General features: G+C 38.7%; 1 protein-coding gene across 1 annotated transcript in view; it reads right to left on the bottom strand.

Moving 5' to 3' along the window:
- DTHD1 (death domain containing 1) overlaps positions 1 to 16,779 on the bottom strand; it is a 71,575-nt gene that overhangs the window by 29,946 nt on the left and 24,850 nt on the right. Inside the window, exons 7-8 of the mRNA XM_049630421.1 lie at positions 15,139 to 15,428; positions 8,058 to 8,302 (exon numbers count right to left, since the gene is read on the bottom strand). Of these exons, the coding sequence (XP_049486378.1) occupies positions 8,058 to 8,302; positions 15,139 to 15,428 (535 nt within the window). The remainder of the gene's footprint in view (positions 1 to 8,057; positions 8,303 to 15,138; positions 15,429 to 16,779) is intronic.

The following is a 16,779-nucleotide window of genomic DNA, read 5'->3' as shown; positions in this document are numbered from 1 at the left end:
CATAAAGCGACATAAATGTTATTATAATTAACTATAATATAGAAAGCATGAAACTAAGTTACAGAAAATTCCAAAATCACCATTAGGTTTACAATGTCTCCGCTCCACTACCCCCCCCCCCCCAAACACTCACATGCAAAAGCCAACAAACTCTGATTCCTCTTGCACAGTTTTATTTTAAAAGCAGACACCTTTTAAAATCTGCTTTCTTCAGGGCTCCTGGGTGGCTCACTCAGTTAAGTGTCTGACTCTTGATTTCCGCTCATGTTATGATTTCATGGTTCATGAATTTGAGTCCCACATTGGGCTCTGTGCTGACAGTGCAGAGCCTGCTTGGAATTCTCTCTCTCCCTCTCTCTCTTCTTTTCCCCACTCATACTGCTCTCTCTCTTTCAAAATAAAAAAACTTAAAAAAAAATCTGCTTTATTCATAGCTAGCAATGGACTATTAAGTCCCATTCCATTCTCGAGCCTTAATCCAACTTTGTAAATTATTACAAATAAAAGCCTAAGTAGAATTGAAGAGGCTGTGAGTGTAAAGATGTTCAATAGCTTGGGGTCTTCACAGTTTTGTAGTTGAGATCGTCTCTTAGTGTCTCATATGCCTAGAAAAAAATCACTGAAAAACATGTCATTCCTGAAAGGACAGGGAGATGGCAATCTGAAGTGGTGAGAAGGTGAAGTATATCACTTCTAATGAGGTAAATGGTGCACTTGCCTCTGCCTGCTTCCTCTCTTTGACAACGCAAGTTACTTCATGTGGTGAGAAAGCAAGTGTTGAAGCAGTATCATTATTTACTAGAAATCACATGTCATGAGTTCAGTTTTTTTTTTTTTAAAAAAGAGGAAGTTCAGACTAGGCAAAACTTGGGTCAACAGATGGCTTACGTAAATATGTAGGGTAGATATGACTAGAAAACTACGGCCCTGACAGCCTCCCACAGAAAACAGCCACCAGACCCAGAGCGCCCCTCTCCTTCAAAGCAAAGCCTCCCAGCAGACAAACAAGAATGAAAGGCAGTCACAACTCAATCTAGCACAAATAACCAAATGGCACAGTTACCTTTGTGACGTGATTTCAGAAGTACATACGCACACACCACTTCCTTCCACCTAAAAAAGAATCTTTGACAGTTTTTTGAAATTGCCCTGTTTCTGCCAAAGCACACATAGACGTGGTGTGAACTGAGTTTCCTTCAATATTTTGTAAAAGAAGAAAGTTTGAAGCACAACTTAAGAAAGATGTAGAGACCAATCCTTACTCTTTTCCTTCATACATTTTCACATGTATTGATTATGTGACCATTTTCGGAAGATTAGATTGAAATGGAATTATCATGAAGATCCTCTTTATCTCTCAAACCTAATCACCTCTCTCTGCTCCTCCCATGAGCATTTGCTACGGAGTCCTTGGTTAAAATCTCATGCCCATGGCAGTCTGGGAACATGTTGTTTCCCTCGCCATGGTGCTCTCTTGGCCACGCAGGCAGATGAGCTTCCTGTCACTGTTACTCTTTGGCCCAGAAGGGGCTCCACAGTGAGGCCTGTGCTGGCTATCACATCTGTAAGCATATATTACAAATTCTGCCAACCCTCTGATGCTAATTCACTTTCCTTCTCGGCACTTCTCACTTTGCTCTTTGCACTTTGGGTATTGAAAATACAAGCTCTATTTGAAAGTTAATTCAACCAATGTATCTGAGCACCTAACCTATGCCAGGCACTATTCTAGGGCCCTGAGGTGCAGCAATGGACAACAGATAAAGGTCCTTGCCCTCAAGAAGCTCACATTTTAGTGGTGAAGTAAGTGTTCCTATGATAAACATAATCAACAAGGAAATAAATGTTAGGAGGTATCAATGCTTTAGAGGAAAGCAAAACTACAGAGCAAGTTAAAGAGGACCAGGATTGTTGGTTTGTGTGGGTAAGATACACTGCAATAAGAAATAGAATCAGAGTAAGCCTCAGAGAGAAGGTGAAATTTGATCGAAGAACTGAAGGAGGTGAGGGTGTTGGCCATGTAGGTATCTGATGGATGGAAGGACATTCCAGGCCAGGGAACCACTAACATAAGGATCTGAAGCAGAAGCATGTGTGGCAAGTTCCAAGAACATCAAGAGGGTGTTGTGGCGAGAGTTGAACAAGTGAAGAGTGGGGGAGAGAAGGTCTTAGCATCAATGGGAGTCAAGTTCAGACACAGTCTTTTACTCTGAGTGAAACCAGGAGCCATTGCAAGGTTTGGAGCAAAGTCAGAAAATGATCTGACTGATGGTTTAGAGGCTCATTCTGCCCTCTGGGTTGACAATAATCTGTGGAGAGGTAAGAGGAAGAGACCGTACCTAAAGGAACACTGTTGTATGTCTGGTCCATGGGGTACAAAAGTGTTTGTTGAATGAATTAATATATGCATGAATGGAATTTGGAGGCTAAAGGATGAGACAGAGTCCTTCACAAGCATGAAGTAATGGGTCCTATGTTTTCACATCTTTGGGAATCAGGCAGTACATTAAGATCACAGATTATAATTATGTGTATGTGAATGTGTATGTTTATATACATACATCTAAATAGTTACTACTTATCTTCTGTGTGAAAAGCACTTTTAATTTTGACAAATGCCTTCATGTAATTTATGCTACATGTACAAATGTGTGCATAATGTAGTGTTCATTAATGCCAAGCTCCATATAATAGGGATATTTTCATTTCCTGAAAAAGAGGGTATTCTACTACTGTGAAGCTGAGGTCAAATTTTTTTTTTTTTTTTAATTATGAACTTTTTGGAAGAAATCTGTCCTCACAGACTAAAGGTCTGGTTTCAATTCCCATTTGGGTATATTACTTTGAAAAGAGAGAAAAGCTTATATAGCCACAGATTTTTTTCTGAACCCAAGAAACTTCTAGTAAAGATTTAAGCATGTAAAAGGACCAAAAGGGTGAATCTGGATAGCCCTATACAAACCCATCTGGAAGAAAAAGGAAGGACCAAAGGCTATGAGCAGTAGATTCATATATGAAGATCAGCGGAGTAAAATGTACTATGTTTAAGCAAGCCAGGGACGCCTGGGTGGTTCAGTCTGTTGAGGGCCAGACTCTTGATTTCGACTCAGGTCGTGATCTTGAGGTTGTGCAATCAAGCCCAGCAACAGGCTCGCACTGAGCGTGGAGCCTACTTGGGATTCTCTCTCTCTACCTCTCCCTCTGCCCCTCCCCTGCTCTCTTTCCCTCTCTCAAAATAAATAAATAAACATCTTTTTTAAATGTCCATACAGTTTCAAGATCCACAGTGTCAAAACTGGTCAGTCTTAAGATTTGAAGAAATCGTCTCATCCCTCTAATTATTCACAAACATTTATCAAGCATGTACTGTATGCCTGACACTGGCAATGCAAATTGAAAGAAAATTAGCTCTTGGGCAAGATGAAAATGTTTTACACTTTTAGTTTATAAAATACAAATATGCATACTCTGTATCTGTGATATTAAAATTTAGTGGGGAGGGTTGATTAGAGGAAAAGATGTCCAGAGAGACTCTTTAGGAGGGCAAAAACAAACAAAAAGACCGAGAGATATATATCTACTGAGAAACAAGTGATGATAATACAATATGGTAACTGCAGCAATAGGGGAGGTACAGGTGTTGTGGAAACCAAGCACATCAAAGTCGATATGAAAGGGGAAATCAAGGAAGGCTTCCTGGGAGAAGCCACACCTCAACAGAGCTGTAAAGGATGACCAGTAGGATTTGTTCAGGCAAGCAGAATCAAGGCAGAGGAAGAACTTGTGCAAAAGACCTAGACAATCACTCACACAGACTTTTACTGAGCAAAATCCATATAAAACCTTAAATTGTATGGCTTGGCTAATTTGGCCAGTTGATTCATGAAATCAGAGAAAATACCAAAAACTGAGAGCTGAATTTGTATCACATTTTGGACTTCAAGTCTGTCCTCCCTAACATAAGGGGCTTTCTTTCCATTGTTTGCCACTATCACAGTGAGGCCTTCACCACCTCCTGCCAGAAGATTCTAAGCCTCCTTATTTGTCTCCCGCCGATCTCCCTATAGCAGCTGAACAACATAGTGACCTTAGGAGGTAATGTGTTAAGTGGAGCTACCTGGAGAAGGCCCCCAGTGTCTCCTTCCTCTCTTGCTCTGCTCCCAAATCTTCGTGTTGATCCAAATCAACTCCTTGGCCCACCAGCTAAGTGTTTATAAATGAGGCTGTGAACCACTGGACAAGAGAATTGGAGTATTAAGTCCATAGTTCTTAAAATCTAATTTTAATTCTAATTTTTAGAACCTAACAAATGGTACAGACCTTTCCTCTTTGATCCAGTCACAAATATTTAAAGTTCCTATGATGTGCCAGGCACTGTTCTAGTCACCCACGGTACAGCCAGAACAAGGAGACAAGGTCTTTCACTCGCGGAGCTTGCTTTCTCAAGGAGCAAAGGCAGATGGAAAGTTCACGAACAAATACATGACTCTATTACTTTCAATTAATAGTAAGTGTTATGAAGTAAATTTTAAAGGGCTAATGGGTTAAAGAGTGGCTTTAGATAAGGAGATGGGGGGGATAATTATAGGAGGTGATTTATGAGCTGAACCTGAATGATAAAGAACCAGCTACTCGACTGAGGGAAGAGAGCCCTAAGCATAGTGAACAAGTACAAAGGCCCTAAGACGGAAGTGAAAATGCACAGAGGAAAAACTGATGGTGGGTACACACCTATATAGATACACTGTTCTTAAATATAATTTTAAGTATAAATGGTTTAGTAGACTCTGCTACCCTGCAAATGCCTCCCAGGAACCCCAGAATCTCCCCCAAACCAGCAAGTAAAGAGTTAATGTCTCTATAACCCAGCACCTCTGTTGATATGGCTACTTTCAATGTAGCCAGAATCCATGCCATATCAGTTTTTAATTTTAATATCACCTTTAAACTAAGGCATAATACACATAAAATTATTGTACAACTTCAGGGGTGAACATGGAAGTCCTAAAATCCATCTTATATCCTGGAGGTTATCTAAATCCTAGTTTTATCTGCTCAAGAGACAAGAGCAGACAGTGGTTGCACCTGTGGGAAGCAGATGTTGTGGGTTTGAATCCTAGCTCAGACACTTCCTTAGCTATGGGACCAGGGGCAAGTTGAGTAAAATTTCTATGCCTCAGTTTCCTATAAAATGAGAACAGTGGTAAAGCCTCATGTGTGAATTTAATAATATAGGGCATGTAAAGCACTTGAAAGACTTTTGGGACATTATGCATTATTATAATGGTTATTACATGAATTATGAATTCATGCTAAGCTACGCCTACCACCCGAAGTCCAACTCATTCCATTCCATCATCATAACATATTTTTTCTTCCTTTCCATTGGCTAAATTTCTACCAACTTACAAAGCTCAGATAACATGCCATAACCACCATGAATTTCCTATTGGTACCAGCTTCCGGAAAAGCTATTTTCCTCGTCTGAACAACTATTAGTACACTGTTTTTCCCATTAGTCTAATCATTTACTATCTTACAAGGTGATTTTATATACAGCTGACCCTAGAAGAACGCAGGTTTGAAATGCTTGGGTCAACTTATACACTGATTTTTATTTATAAATACATCACATTACTGCAAATGCATTTTCCTTATGATTTTCTTTTTTTGCCAAAGGGAAAAAAATAAGATATAATAAAATAAAGCTACAAAGATCTAAACCACAAATACTAGTTGACTTGTCCTTTACAGCAATTTTACTTTTCTACCAAACATGAATATTAGTGAAATTAAGTTAAAATCGAGTTATATCTACAGAAAGATAATTTTCTATCAAGAAGCAGATTTCTGAAAAATGCTGAGAAAATAACATCTAGAAAGAGTGAAAATTACTATGAAATGGAAAACAGATTCTTAGAGTAGCTTTAGGATTAACACAACTGGAAATATACAACAGAATGAAGTTGTCAGGCTTGAAATAGCACCTTGGCTATTTAATCCCACACCCCCACGTCGTGCCCCACCCCCCTCCCAGACTTTGGTCTTAATCACGGATATGACTCTAAACAGAAAAGTAAATTATTTGAATAGTCTGGGACGTGGCCCACAACTACGCTTTACAACTCTCATTAGAGGGTCTAACTCCCGTTTTCTAGTATATTCAAGTCACAAAATTCATTCCAATCTGGATAATCTTAAACAGGCTCCCTTCTGTCTCAGTTTTATTTTAAAAGTTGATAATAGGGTAAAAATATTAAACTGCACCTACTTCTGCTGATTTGTATATAAGAGGGAGCTATGATTTCCCACCTACTAAAATATAGTATTTGGATATATCCGTTATGATTTTCTTAATAATGTTCTTTTCTCATTTATTGTAAGAATACAGTATATTAAACATGTAATATACAATATGGGTCAATCAACTGTTTATGTCATCAGTAAGGCTTCCAATCAACTATTGGCGAATAATAGTTAAGTTTTGGGAGAGTCAAAGTTATACTCAGATTTTTGATTATGCAGGGGTTGGTGCCCTTAACCTCGAAGTTGTTCAAGGGTCAACTGTACAGATTTTACATACTTTGCTGGATTGTAAATCATTTAGAGCAATACTGTGCCATAAAAATATAGTTTGACAAAGACAAGCAATTTGAAAGGTTCTAGTTAGCCACATAAAAAAATGTTTTTTAAATGGGTGAAATTAACTTTATGGAGTAAGTAATAATATGTTTTATTATATTATTTATATCTATATTTTATTATTATGTATTTTGTTTCACTCCATAACCAAATATTATAATTTCTACAAAATCAACATAAACAAATGATTAATGAGTTATTTTATATTTTTTGTACTGCGTCTTTGAAATCTGGTCTGTACTTTATACTTACAGTACTTCTCAGTTTGGACTAGCCATATTTCAAGTGCCCCACACATGACACATATGGTTAGTGGCTATCGTTTAGGACAACACAGTTTTAGGGCATGTATTATTCTCTATATCTCTGTATTTTTCATAATGCCTAGCATAATACATTCCCTATTTCAGGAGTTCAATTAATATCTGTCAAATTCATTAATTACTGATTAACTTAAAATCAGTACCATATCTAATGGCATGACACACATTTCTACTATTCATAATGTAAAAAGTAAAACCACGAAAACGTAATTTTAGCATCTTTAAAGAATACATTTACTCTTTGAAGTGATAAAGTGAGTTTTTCAATTATATTTCTCATTAAGAATATAGTTTGGAAGGACTAAATCCTGGATCATAGAAGAAAATAGTATATACAGCAATAAGATTATTTGTTTGACCTATTAGGAGAAACAATTCAATCCTACTTTCCTGAAAAGAATAAGAATTTTAGGTAAGAGTAATTCACTCTTAAAACAAGTGTACAGGATTTTATAAGCCTGGATGAAAATATTTTGATGTTGTTTTCCCATTCCCCACATGACATTTCCTAAAAGTGTTGTGTTGTTAAATGTAGTCTGTGTTTTCATAAGTTCTTTCCCAGTTATTCTTATGCAGTTACAGAAAATGAATGACATTATTTCTATAATCATTAAGAACATGTTGTCAAGACCGCATCAACTTGAATTGTTGCTATTAGAAAGTTGAGGTGCACCTGGGTAGATCCTGGAGCGCCTGGGTGGCTCAGTCAGTTAAGCATCTGACTTTGGCTCAGGTCATGATCTCACAGTTCATGGGTCCAGTCCCACGTCAGGCTGCTCAGAGCCTGGAGCCTGCTTCGAATTCTGGGTCTCCCTCTCTCTCTGCCCCTCCCCTGCTGGTACTCTATCTCTCTCTGTCTCTCAAAAAATAAATAAACGCTAAAAAAAAAAATTTTAAAGAAAGCTGATATGAAAGGAAGTGAAAATCCTGAAGTGTATTCCACCACTCTAAAATTATATACCCACTCCTTCCTTATCTTTATTCCTGCCTTCCCTTTTCACCTTGCGTATCCGTGTGCCTGAAGTATAGATTGTGGTGGAGAATCATGAAGAGTTAACAAAATATGGTAATTAGAGAAGTAAAATAACTTACCTTTGGCAACTTCAATGGCAATTTGCAAATTGGCAACTGACAAAGGTTTTCATCCAGCATAGGAGATTGATCCAAGTTGTGGACTATCTTTTCTTTAGGTACTTTATAAACTACAATGGTGCCCTTATAATGAGGGCAGCTATAGTTTCCAAATTCATCCACCTCTTTGATTTGGAGTTCCAGCCTGGGTTTTCTTTGTAAATGAAAAATAAGCTTGTAATCTTTTCCATAATCCTTTCCATTGCCTAAAAAGAAGTGAAATGCATTTGTTGCTACTAAGATATACCACTTTGCCTTATTTAAATTTTTAAAATCCAAACTCTTACTCCATTTTTAATACAATTTAAGCTTTTTTGGTATCACTGACTCTTGCCAAAATATTAGCAGCAGTAGACTGAAACTGTAGATTACTAAAAAGACTTCTTTTTTTTTTATGTGTTTATTTATTTTTGAGAGAGAGCCTGAGTGGGGGAGGGGCAGAGAGAGAGAGGGAGACAGAGAATCCCAAGCAGGCTCTGTGCTGTCAGCAGAGCTCGACACGAGGCTGAAACTCAAGAACCTATGAGATATGACCTGAGCCAAAATCAAGAGTCGGATGTTTAACTGACTGAGCCACCCAGGTACCCCAGAGATTTCTTATCTGTAATTGGACCAGGTGTTCTCTGGCTGCTTCTAGACCTAATAATCTTTAATTTTCTCTTTCCATTCCATTTTACTCTAACAAAAAAGTATTGAAAATATTCCGTTCTTTCTGTGGTTAGAAAATTACATTTATCTTTCAGTAATTGTCTTTTGTCTCTCCCCTAACTATTCATAGCATATTGTACCCTATCATGACCTCACAATAGGCATTCTAGACATGTGGTAGCCACTAGCAGCATGTGGCTTTTAAAATTAATGGTGAAATTAATTAAAATTAAATAAATTGGAAATTTACTCCTCAGTCACTCTAGCCACATTTCAAATATTTCATAGCAACATATGTCTATTTCATAGCAACATATGCACCTTATGGACAGTGCAGATACAAAAATGTCCAGGATCACAGAAGTAGAGATGTTCTAGGGGCACCTGAGTGGTTCAGTGGCTTAAGTAGTCCAAGTCTTGATTTCAGCTCAGGTCATGATTTCACGGTTTAAGTTCATGAGATCGAGCCCTGCGTTGGGTCCACACTGACAGTGAGGATCCTGCTTGGGGTTCTCTCTCTTCTTCTCTCTCTCTCTCTCTCTCTCTCTCTGCCCCTCCACCACTTGTGCTCACTCCCTCTCTCTATAAATAAATAAATGGAAAGAAAAATAGAGGTGTTCTAGCTAAACTTCAAAATGAAATAGCTACTAGATTCATGTTACTGAAATTTTTATTGAAACCTGATTAATTCCCCAAAATAAGGGTATATCTTCTCAACTGCTCACTGAAAATACAAGAGCTCTAGTGAAGATAACCTTTCACTCATGGGTTTTACCATGACAGTTTTACCTTGCCATTCCAATAGCGATGCCATTTTCCCTAAGACATGTCGCATTACCCTTAGCAAAATTTAAATGTAAGCTACATTGTAGCAGTCAAGATAAGACTGTTTCAAATGTTGAGATCCAGATCCAGCTCCAGCCCCAGCTACTTATCTACATTGTAATATTTATCTGGTTCTTTCCCATCTCTGAACTTATTGGAGGCTTAACTTTCTTATCTTTAAACCAAGATAAATAAAACTTACCTTCTGGGATTGTTCTGAGAACGAAAAGAAATAACATGGATAAAATGACTGGCACAAGGCGTAGCACATAATAAGTGCTCAGCAAATGATAGTAATAATAGCAAATGATAAGAAAGAAGCAGGACCCTTCAACTGTTTTTGAATTTGTATGGTAAAAACAAAAAAAAAAACAAAAAACACATTTTTTTCAAATATATCAATGTGAAGCTTTTATATCTAAGTTGCAGCTTCCTCCTACACCTAGAAGCCTGAACATTGACGACCCAGAGCTCTTTCTCGTGAAAAGCTTTCCCACTTTGAGAAAACCTTCCCAATGAAATCAGAGTTCAATAAGGGATGTAGATGACACCAATATTTTTCTCCATGTTGGACTGCTAGAGGTCATTTTGGTGAATCTCTAAAGCACACAGTTAAATCTAGAATTTGAATAACTCCAGGTTAGGAAAGGTGCTAGAGTATGTCTCTGCAAAAGTTTGTATTTAAGAGACAACCTGGCTACTTGAGCAGAATGATCCCTAGGACGTCCTAGGAAAGGAATGACAAGCCATGGCTTGCCTTCTTGAATGTTTCCTGCTGGTTAAAAAAAAAAAAAAAAAAAAAAAAGATAAATTTTTGAAGTCACCAAAATGTCATCTAGTAAATTAGATAAATTAGAATTTTTAGATCACTAGAGTAACACCTGGCAAACTTCTCCATGCTACTGGAGTTGCTACTTTGGTCCCAATAGAATACAACTTAATAAATCTCTCCTTCTGTCCTTTGAAAGATACTCCCTGCCGTGTACACAATTATTCATGAAGAATATTTATATGCAGGATATAAAGACTGAAGGTGAAGCAGAGCTACATTGATTCAATTTAGATCTTAAATTTATCTGCCTCTCACTGCCAGTTAATTTTTTAAACTAAAGATCTGTAATGTAAATATGAAATGAAGAGGAAAGTGTTGAGGATTTACAGTAATAAATAGCATGATTTTAGTGTTATAAATAGAAACCTTACATGTTTTTAAGTTGGAATTTCATTGTTGCCAAGACATAGCACTATATTTTGAATACCCCTGTCACAGTGGGCGGGGGGTAGGGGGGGACAAGCAGCACAAAGAAATTGCACTATTCTTTTTTTTTTAAGTTTATTTATTTTGAGAGAGAGAAAGACAGAGACAGAGACAGAGACAGAGAGCGCATAGCAGGTGAAGGGCAGAGAGAAATAGACAGAAACCCAAGCAGGATCCATGCTGTCAGTGGAGAAGCCCAACACGGGGCTCAAATTCACAAAACATGAGATCATGACGTGAGCAGAGATCAAGGGTTGGACACTTAACTGACTGAGCCACCCAGGCACCCCGAAATTGCACTATTCTACTTTTTTTTTTCCCTCCCACATTGGCATATTTAGAGGAGAAGTAAAAACAAAATCCATTTACTGCATTCCAAAATTATGAAATCAACCATTAGCTGACCTTTTGAGAACCTCTTTCTCCTCAGTATTATGTATACAGTTCCTAGAAGAACTTGGAACAGTAGCTGTTCAATAAATATTTGTCATATGAAGAAATACAAAACTTATTTATATTTTATGAGCTACTAGGCATACCTCATAGAGATATCTTTTGTTCTCAGTGAGGGGAATTGGAATATTTTTCAAAGATGACATAGAAAGTAAAAATGTAGAGATATAAGCTTTTGCTTAGAAACATCAGATGAGTAAGTGATAAGTGAAAGGTAGCAAAATGGGGAACCAAATGAATCTTACAAGAACCATTGATTCAGGGCATTTCTGTATTCTGACACCTCTCTACCACCTCTACCCCTAAGCCACCATCATTCCTTACTTGGTTTTTTACAATGGCTCATTAACTTGTCTCCCCAATCCTTCCTTTGCCTCTGAGATTATAACTGTTTGAAAATCTGTTCTATGATCTGACTCAGATCATGTGACTCTTCTGTTAACAAGATGGCTGCCCATTTCACTTAGAATAAAAGGCAAACTCGTTGCCTTCAAGGAATGATCAGTACTCATCTCCTCTCCTACAACTTTGCTCTTACACCCTGTCTACCACCCATTTCAGTCTTCTTGCTGTTCCTCACACATGTCAGGTACACGTCTGCCGCTGCTAAGTAGCACTTGTACTCCCTCTGCCTGGGACAGACTCCCCTACTATAGGATTATGGCTTCCTTTCTCACCTTCTTCAAGTCTCTGTCCAAATGTCACTTTCTCAAAGATGGCTTCCTTCATGAGTCTATTGAAAATTGCAATTCTGCCACTCTCTGTGAGACTCTTGATGTCCTTTCCTTCCTTTATTCTTCTATAAGGCACTTTTCCTCCCACCACACTGCACATTTTATTTACTTATTTGCTTCTCTGTCTCTCCCTAGTAGAATATAATGCACGCAAGGGTAAGGAATTTTCATTGAATGAATAAAAGGGTGGTTATCCCAACATCCTACACATTTCTGGGAAAGTCACTTCTCTGGGCTAAAGGGCATTCAGGGCCACTTTGACACACACAAACCTCTTCAGGGCATTAGTAGATGTTACAGGTCATGCTAAAGTGTCATTATATAAAATTTTCTGTTTATTTCCCAGCACTCTCTGGATTCTGTGAGCACTGGGGGGTTTAGGTGACTTGTAGTGGAAAGTTTAAGTCTGAATTAACAGCTCTAACCTGGAGAATGAAGGCATACTCTAGCTTATGTTCAGAAGAATGCCAAAGGCTGATGTAAAAAGCAAGGGGATCACCTATCTTAGTTTTTCGTAGAAGTAAAGTAAATGGTGCATGACCTCACTCAAAAAAATTATATGTATTCTATATAAATAAATATAAAATTTTTAACATTTCTCAAAGGGCAGATGTCTGGATCCATTAATTAAAATTTTAAATATTTTTAATACTTTTAAATTTTTAAATAACTTTAATCTTTCCCAATTTTTTGTCTTCATTCTTCCAACAAATACTTCTAGCTGTCGTCTTCATTCTTCCAACAAATACTTCTAGCTGTCAGGTACCACACTAGGTGCTGGGAATTGAATGGTGCCCACTAACAGGACAAGACCTATTCTCATGGGACAGTAGTCAGAGAAACTGACATCCATCAAACAATTAAATGAATAAAGACTGTATCTATGGTCATGTCCACAAAAGAGTAAGATAAGAACTGACATAATCAGAAAAGATGGGGAACACTTTTCTAAACATGATCATCAAGGTGAGATATGAAAGTACAGTAGGAGATAACTGGAGGTGGGCGGGGTAGATGGGTGGGGTGGAGAACCCTCCAGGCAGGCATTATCTGATTGTATGCCTTTTTGAGATTCACACCAGGCTCTAATGAAAGGATGAGGTGTCAATTTTTTTCCTGAGAATCTTGCTCCCCTTAGATGGAGAAAAATCCAGTGAGGCCACAGATCCGAGCATAGGTCTCTAGGAAAGGCAAAGCAGAAACAAACCTGGCATCGTGCCTGATTCATTTCCCTTGAGTGAAGATGAGTCCTTCCCCATTCCTTACATGGAGGAATTTGCACACAGGCAGGCTAACCTCAAGAACTCTTACCCTCAGTACCACTGCCTGTGAGAAGCATAGCAACTCACTCCTGTTTATGGCACTAGGTAAACACAGCTGCTGTCCTAAATATTACAGGAAAGTCATTGGCATCTTTAGTTTGGGTGGGACACTTCCAGTTTTTTACTGTCTCCTAGAGAGATTGTTCCAGGGTGGACACTGTGGTTTCTGCTTCAGAAGCCCAGTACTTTCCTTCCTTCATCTCTTCACCCTTCTCTTTCCCTTTTTCTGATACCCTCATTACTCACTCACTAAGTCCTGCCAGCTGACTCAGACGGCTGGGACTCCGCATGCGCAAGTGGAAGAGACAGTTCACGTTGGGACACTTTGGGTCTCGTTTCTGAGATACAGAAAAAGGGCAGCCTCAGCTTCAAGCTGCATCATTTTTGTGACAACAAAGAGCCAACAGAGCTTGGATTAACTTCCAGAATCAGAGAGAAAATAGGCACCATTAAAAATCAATGAGATCTGTGTCGATTTCTAAGTGAACAGAGAATATTACTTCAAGTCAACTCTACTGCAAGATTCCTGGGCCAGAAATCCCCATGAACCCCAAGCCTGAATTCTCCCCTACACTTCACCTTCACATACCTTACCTGTTAGATTCTATTCCATCCCAAGGAAATAAGTTACAGAGAAGCAGTTGAATTAAAAAAAAAAAAAAAAAAAAAATGGGGGGGGGATGGCAACTTCTCCAAAAATCTTTTTCTTTCTTCTCTCACACAGCTGTTTTCTCTCTGTGTTCTCCTTTTTTCTTCCTCTTCTCTTTATTTTATATCCTTTTCTGATCTCTTCCCTCATTTCTCCTACCTTATCCTGCAACCTCCCGTATTCATTCACCCTGTTTGTTGGTCTTAGTATTTCCATAGGTTCACTCATTCACTACATTCCTATTGAAAGCTTTTCCTGGGCCAGGCATTCTTCTAAGCTCAGGGATCCACAGCAGGAAAGACGTAGCCAGTACCTTCCTGAATTTACATTCCGGGGAAGAACATAAGTGTATGAGCAAAGAGTAAGTAAACAAATAAATAAAATAATTTCACATTGTGGTATGATTTATAATGGAAGCAAAAAAAAAAAAGCCCTAGAAAAATATGAGGATGAGAGGTAAGCAAGGTACGTCATCTACCTCAGAGGTTCTTAGCCACTGTTGTGCCATGAACCCTTTTGGAGTTTGGTGAAACCTCTCAATTGTTTCTCGAGTGGACTTTTAAATACATAAAATAAAATGTGTGGAAGTATAAATAAGACAATCATACTGGAATATAGTTCTAGATACACATCTCTTGGGAGTCGTGATCAGTCTGCTGATCCCAGATTAGATTCTTTGTAGGACATAAGAAAGAGTTTGGATATTATGTTAAGTAGAATAAGAGATAATTGTCAAGTGCTTAATGTGGGGGGAGGGCAATAAGGCATGATTTATATTTTTAAAGGATCACTATTGTTCCTGTGTAGAAATAGACTTCACATGGTTCTTAGTGGAGACAGAGGAGCGTTTAGGAGGCAATTGCAAGGGTGTATGAAAGAGATGATCCTCGCTCGGATTCAAGAGTATTCACGGAGAAGACTGTTTCTAGAAGAGTGTCACCTTCTAGAGTCAGCCTGTAAGGGAAGATGCATCCCTAATAAGGGAAGAAAGAGATTGAAGCAAAAAGCAAATAAGTCTTTTTCTTTCCCTACTTTTCATAAGCCTCCCCTCAGTTCTCTGAAGTTTTCCTCGGTGATACAAGTTTAACGAAGGCCTTCAGAAGCTTGTGGCTGCTAGCCCATAGAGCATACAAAAAGGTGTCTTTGTACTTACTTGAAGCAAATATATTTCCAGTAAATCTTAAAAGAATTTGTTCTCCTTCTTTGACTTGGAAGCCACGTGAAGACTCTGGAGGGCCACTGAACGATTCCAAGCGCAAGTTCCGAAGCACCTGGTTTAAATCTTTAGAAGGAACCACTAGAATGACTACTTTATGTGGATTGTCTTTCTGGTGACAGAGTACAACACAGGCAGTGGTGCTGAGCATAGCTTCTTCTAGAGCTTTCACAAAAGAAACCAAGAGGCTATTTTCCACAACGGAAGAAAGGTGTAGCACAATAAACCTGCGCGGGAGCAAAGAGGCGTGACGTGAGGGAAGCATACAGTCTCAAAAGTATCACTGATAACAAATAACACCCGTTATCATCCAAGCTTTCGTTAAAAAACAAAAAACATCATGGGGCCCCTGGGTAACTCAATCGGTTGAGTGTCTGACTTCGGCTCAGGTCATGATCTGGCAGTTTGTGGGTTCGAGTCCTGCATCAGCCTCTGTGCTGACAGCTCAGAGCCTGGAGCCCACTTCAGAATCTGTCTCTATCTCTCTCTGCCCCTCCCCTGCTTGCGCTCTGTCTCACTCTCTCTCTCTCTCTCAAAAATAAGTAAACATTAGAAGAATTAAAAATTAAAAAAAAATAAAATCAAGCGTTCTAATAACCAACTAGTTAGATTCCTGAATGACTTTAATGAACCTCCTGGCAGTGAGGAAACCATTCAAACCAAACCAAGTTCTAAACAGATGTTCACCAAGAAATCCCCCAGGGTCAGATCAGCTCTAAATATGGCAGCATATTTTAAATTGTATTTTAACTAGCATCATCAAGGGTTATAATTTCCAACTATAGAAGAGAAAGATAATCAAGATAATTCATTTACTACCAACAGGATAAAGAATAGATGTCATAATTAAGTAGAGATTAAAATATTTTCTCTGTCACTGTGGTGTCAGAATCGTTATGAATAGACCTGTTGTGAGATGAGTCTTGTCCACTCTACCCAAATTTAAATGTTGGAGGCCTAATCCCCAGTACCTCAGAATGTGACCTTATTTCAACATGGGGTCTTGACAGGTGTAATCCAGTTAATGTGAGGGCATTAGATACACACTTATCCAATATGACTGGTGTCATAAAAAGGGGAACTTTGGGTACAGAAATGTGCATACATGGAGAATGTCACATGAACATAGAAATGGACACTTTCAAGCCAAGAAGAGAAGCCTGGAACAGATCCTTCCCTCACAGTCCTCAGAAGGAATGAATCTTGCTGACATCTTGATCTTGGAGTTTCAGCCTCCAGACCTATGAGACAATACATTTCTGTTGTTTAAGCCACCTAGTTTGTGGGACTTTATTATGGCAGCCTGGCAGACTAATATAGGCATCCCTCTCTGGGCTGGATCCTTACCGCCTCACACACATCCCCCAACTCTTTTCCACAAAAATTGCCTTACATGATCGCCCTCAGCCAGAGAATCCCTGCACCCACAGACAAGGACTCACTGATGCAGGGGTGTATACCTGCCTCCTTGGTACTCACACTCCTGAGCTTCCCGGAGGTACCAGGCTGAGGTAAAACTTCTGCTGAAACCATAGGTTTTCTCAGCTTATTCCCTTGCCTTACTCATTTCGTTCATTC

The sequence above is a fragment of the Panthera uncia genome, chromosome B1 (genome assembly GCF_023721935.1).
Source record: "Panthera uncia isolate 11264 chromosome B1, Puncia_PCG_1.0, whole genome shotgun sequence".
NCBI classification, from domain to species: domain Eukaryota; kingdom Metazoa; phylum Chordata; class Mammalia; order Carnivora; family Felidae; genus Panthera; species Panthera uncia.
Note: the sequence above shows the minus strand (reverse complement) of the source record. Positions and strands in the feature narration are given on the sequence as shown.